The sequence below is a fragment of the Limulus polyphemus genome, unplaced genomic scaffold, assembly GCF_000517525.1.
Source record: "Limulus polyphemus unplaced genomic scaffold, Limulus_polyphemus-2.1.2 Scaffold3326, whole genome shotgun sequence".
In the NCBI taxonomy this organism is placed as follows: Eukaryota; Metazoa; Arthropoda; class Merostomata; order Xiphosura; family Limulidae; genus Limulus; species Limulus polyphemus.
The window spans coordinates 94,518-100,107 of NW_013668936.1; the positions used below are offsets into that span (position 1 = coordinate 94,518).

At 34.5% G+C, this 5,590-nt stretch overlaps 1 protein-coding gene across 1 annotated transcript in view; it reads left to right on the forward strand.

The window, feature by feature from the left end:
* Window positions 1–5,590, forward strand: part of LOC106469153 (kielin/chordin-like protein) — a 35,314-nt gene that overhangs the window by 13,267 nt on the left and 16,457 nt on the right. Inside the window, exon 7 of the mRNA XM_013929617.2 lies at window positions 1–44. Within this exon, the coding sequence (XP_013785071.2) occupies window positions 1–44 (44 nt within the window). The remainder of the gene's footprint in view (window positions 45–5,590) is intronic.

Below are 5,590 nucleotides of genomic sequence, written 5' to 3' on the forward strand. Positions count from 1 at the left end.
ATTTGAATGTCCAGCAGCCAGTGAACAAGAACACAATCCAGAAGGTATATTTAAAGCTGTTCCTTAATGGCTCAATTATTTTTTATTAGTCTCATTTCTTGATAAATAAATAGCACACACATACACACATATATATATAGTAATAATTATATTAACACAGGGAGTCTTTCTTACTTATTTGCAATTAGGTTTAGATATATATTATTAGTGTACTTTGGTGACAGATTTTCTTGTAGGCAGATTTTGTTGAATAAGACCGATGTCTGTAGGTTTACTTTCTTCTTGGAAATCTTCTCAAGAACGTTAAAACGGCTTATCGACTTCTTGAGAAGATTTCCAAGAAGAAAGTAAACCTACAGACATCGGTCTTATTTAACAAAACCTGCATATATAGTATTAGAAATGATTATGGAAATGGTATGAAAAATAGGTATAAAAGACAAATACTACCAGAATGTCACTCCTTTACTGTGTGAAAATAAGCTGCACCGGAGTACAGTCAAATGTGAATAGTATATATTGCGATAAGTTCTTAGCCAACCAATCAGAAAGTGCCACATTAGTAAAAACTGTAAGATTACAAGCAGTCATACTATGTTCAGTAACAGCAGTAGTAGTGTGATTCTAGTCATAGTTCCAATACGACTAAAATATAGTATGGCAAACTTGGAGAAAGCAAAATTTTGGTAGATCAGGGATACTCCAAGAGAAACATTGAAGGGAGAATCCGTTTTTCAGTAGGAGATGTATGTAAGATTCTGAAGAAGGAAGGTGAAACTGCCATTGTTAATAACAGAAATGTTCAAGGTAGAAAACGAAACTCTTCTAAAGTGATGTTAAGTATACTAGGGTATGATCTTTACGAGATAGATGATGGTCGAATACAAATCTTGCCAGCGACATAACTGTAAAAACAGGAATTAAAATTACCTCGAGAACAGTTAGAGACACATTAGTACAACGTAGTTTCAGTGGACTGCTAGGAAACCACTGTTTAGAAGAAGTAACCTAACTTAAAAATTGAAATGATCATTGGACTACAAACAGTACAATGAGCAAAGGTAGAGACGTGTGTGTGCTTTACAGATGAATCCAAGTTTAAATTGTTTGGTAACAATCAATGAAGTTTCTTCTATGATGGATATGAGAATGGTATCATAGTTAACGTACAATATCTATAGTGAAGCATTGTGGGAGATCACACTAACATTGGGACTGCACGACAACTAACAGTGTTGATTATACACTTAAGAATGAGGGAATTCTGGTTGCTGACAAGTACAGGTAGATTCTAATCCATCGAGACATTTTTTTTTTCAGGAACATGACTCTTCAGGTAGGGATTCGTTTTCTAGTAAGACAATAATCCCAAGCATACAACAATCAAGACAATAATCCCAAGCATACAACAATCGTAGTGAAACAATATCTTGACAGACAAGCAGATGGAACACTCACTACCGTGGTTTGGCCTGCTTAAAATCCCGACATGAACATTTGAGACTAAATTACTTAAAAACAGAAAATGTCAAAAGGAGACCAAATACCTTGGCTGAATATTGGAGAGCAGTACAGGACATTTCGAACAATATCCGAGAATCTTACATTGATAAACTATATGGAAACATTAAGACAAAAAAATAATTCTCTGTTTAGAACAAAGAACTCACATACTACGGCCTCTGGTATTCCAGTATACTACGGCCTCTGGTATTCCCGTATACTACGACCTCTGGTATTCCCGTATACTACGACCTCTGGTATTCCCGTATACTACGGCCTCTGGTATTCCCGTATACTACGACCTCTGGTATTCCCGTATACTACGACCTCTGGTATTCCCGTATACTACGGCCTCTGGTATTCCCGTATACTACGACCTCTGGTATTCCCGTATACTACGGCCTCTGGTATTCCCGTATACTACGACCTCTGGTATTCCCGTATACTACGACCTCTGGTATTCCCGATGTCTTTAAATAAATATTTTAGCTACTTCTAATTCCAAAGGTTCATAAAATTACTACCTCTATCAAAATTTTTGAACTTAAAGTATAAGAAAGTGTTTCATAGGGGGTGGTCACCTATCAGGTTGGATTGAATTTTAGCGTCTCTTATTGACTTTTCCTTTGTGTTGTGTATAATGAACAAATTGATCACCTAGTTTCTATTACTCGTCGTTTGTGACTCCTATATTTTCATCGATTGTGTATTCAAGCACTTATTCCATTATTGTGTACGTTATATTTATTGAAGTACTAGCTGAATTACCCGTTCCATATACAGCTGTCCAAGTTACTTGAAACAGATGATTAAAAACACAAATACATTTATGAACATTTATTTAAAAAATTCAATTTTCATAACGTTTTAATTTTTATCTAAACCTTTGATTTTCAAAACAAAAATTATGCAATCTATATTATAGCTTCTTGATATACCACATTGACTATTGTTCCTTCTTCTGACAATATAAACGTGTTTTGATGAGATCCAACCCTTGATCATCCTTCATAGAATAGACCATGTGAAAAGCAAGGCTGCTTTACGAACGATCCAGCAACCTTTAAACTTTGACTTTGTGTCTTATTAATTGACATTGCAAAACAAATTGTAATTGTGAATTGGAGCCTTCTAAATTCAAAGAGGTAATCACTTTGTAACACAGGAATTCTTGGAATGAAGGCATCTTCACCTTTGGCATGACCACTTGTAATTGTTGCTTCAATAGCATGTGGCAGTAAAGTCTTAACAACTAATCTTGTGCCATTATATAATTTTGGAGGATCAAGATTTCTCAACAAAGTTATTGGTGAATCAACCTTTAATTTCAGAATGTATCCTAGCATCCCTGGATGCTAAAAAAAAGAATTTAGGAATTCAGTTGAGTAATTTACAGTATAATTTGTATCTGGAACACTAAATTAATTTATAGGTTGATAATTTTGACAAATATTAGGGAACACCTTTTCCTTTAGCTCTTCTGCATCCTTAACTAAGTTACCACATTTGTCTAGAATAATAACGTAGTTGTTTGATTGGTTGATCGGAATCTTTCCATCACCAATATTAAGAAGAAGTTTTGAAAGTTAACCAGCTTCACTGTCACCACTTAAGAATTACTCGCATGTTTGTATGCCTCCAAAAATAAGATGTTTTTATGCATGCATGTACTTCATCTGCTCTTGTACCTCTTACAATGACAGGTAGAGTGTCTAAAATCACCTGATAGTAAATAATGTAACACCACCAAATAACACATCATTTCCCTCCATATCTGTCAGTGTTCTATCTAAAGCTTCAAATGCATTCATCCCACATTATCATTTTACATTCTTTCAACACCCTTGCCTTTGCTGTTCCTTTCTTTATACCACATGTAGCCTGTTCAACATGGGATAAATTAAGAGGTAGCTTGAAAGCTGAATGAGCTGTCCTTCCTCCTTCAATCAATGTTGCTGCAATTCCTGATAATGCAACAGCCAAAACTATTTGTTCTGCAAGAAGCAAGTTACTGACAAATGTTTTCCCTGTTCCACCTGGAACATCAATGAATATTAGACCATATTTATCATTTTCAACATTGTTAAGGGTATGTTTATAAGTAAAATCTTGATCTTCTGTCAGTTTTCTTCATTTTTATTAACAAACTTAAAAAGATCATCCACATTGTATGATATTTCCCTGATGTAATTCACATCTTGTTTATTTCAGTCCTAACTGGTTATGGTAGGCTAAAATCTTGTAGTAATCTTCCACCAAAAAACTGTGGCTTTAAGAATGATTAAGGCTTCATTAAATACTTCAGAGTACTGGAGATCTATGTTTGGTGCATTCTTATATAGAATGTCTTTCAACATACTTTCTCTATGATTTCCCTGCAGTTGAAGAGGGTTTGAAATACCACATGCTCGTAATATCAATGCAAGTAAATCTCTAAAATGTTTGGTGAATTTGTGGCAGCTGTTTCTTCAAGTGTACTATTCCAGTGAATATCATCTTCCAACAAGCAACTCTGAAACTGTTACATAATTCACCATTGACTCGTTTCAAATATTCAAAGGATGTAGGACCAGGAACTGTATGCAATAACAATCTCAAACAAAAGCACTCGAAGTTAGTTGGATGTGCTGTATAAACTCTTCTAATGCAGGACTAAATTTGATTTCTGGATCGCTTTCCACATTGGAACCTTTTGTCCTTCTCTTCGACCTTTTATATTGGTTTTTCTATATGAAATAGGATGATACTTCTGAATACAATAATGTTTTTTGTAAATTCATCAGCAGATCATAGTTCAGAAAAGGCAATAAGTGTAGTTTTAGGTGGCTTTTCAATTCTCTGTGATACATTTTCATTATTAAAGAATACGCTTTGACCATTTTCTAAGTGGACTTGTAAATGCATAACTGTTCATTTGTACTTATGTATCTTCCCAACTGGTATGTTGAAACTTCATCTCTGACATTACCATTCTGTTCATTACCAAAGACAGCCATATCTGAACCCTTATTGACATATTTACAGACATATTTTATGCTTTTAACTGAATTGCATGATTCAACATTGATGTGAGCATTGAAAATTCTAGAGAGGTAAGGGTTATAAGAAACAATCCACCTATTATTAATTTCAATTTACTTCACAAGAGTGCTATGTCTTCCATCACCTGGCTTTATTCTCATATAAAGTGGATATCCATTAATGTCTGTTTGTGTCTTTTTGAGGAAGGCCTTTGGAAATATTTTGCTACATTTTCTTTCCTTCATGAATGGGGAATTTATGTTTAATGAACCACATGGAAAATTAATCATATGCTTTTTCACAATTTCAAACAAAATTGGATTTCAATAAGGATTTGGTAACTCTGCAGAAATGATATCAGTTTGATTGGGTCGTATGTTTTCTTTAAGCCAAATTAGTACGTGTGCATGTGGAAGTCCTCTTTTTTTTGCTATTCAATAGTGTACATGTCACATTGTGTGTTACCAAAGATTCCATGCTTTATTAAAAGTTCCATAAATTTCACGACATTTAATCTAAAGACACGTGCAATTAGATCATAATGATTTTGGGATTTCTGGTTACTTAGTAGTTCTCTTGTAATTTCCGTCCAATTTGGATTGCAGGTAAATGTTATAAACAGGTCAGGGTGTTCATACTTCCTAACATAACACATGGCATATTATGTGTGTTCATGTATATATCTGAAGGTAAAATCTTCCCAACATTTCTAGCATTTCCATCTTCTCTCACATCATCTCTTAGATGAATGCAATTTTCTACCCGCAATTTTTTCTGATTATTTCTTACAAATAACAATCTCTCTGACTCAGTTTTTGCATACATATTGTTACGACAGCGGAATTCACGTGACGCTGGTTACACGTAATGAGTATCTAGAACGTTCGTGAAGGCTTGAGTGTTTACCAGGCGCCCTCTATTTCGTATATATAAGACCGGCGAGAAGTGACGGCATGGATAGTTAGATAGATAATTGAATAGCAGACAGGAAGATAGAGACTGATAATCGAGTCGAGACGTAAGTAAAGTGTGTAAATCGTTGTGAATTATAGCGTGTGTTTAAGTT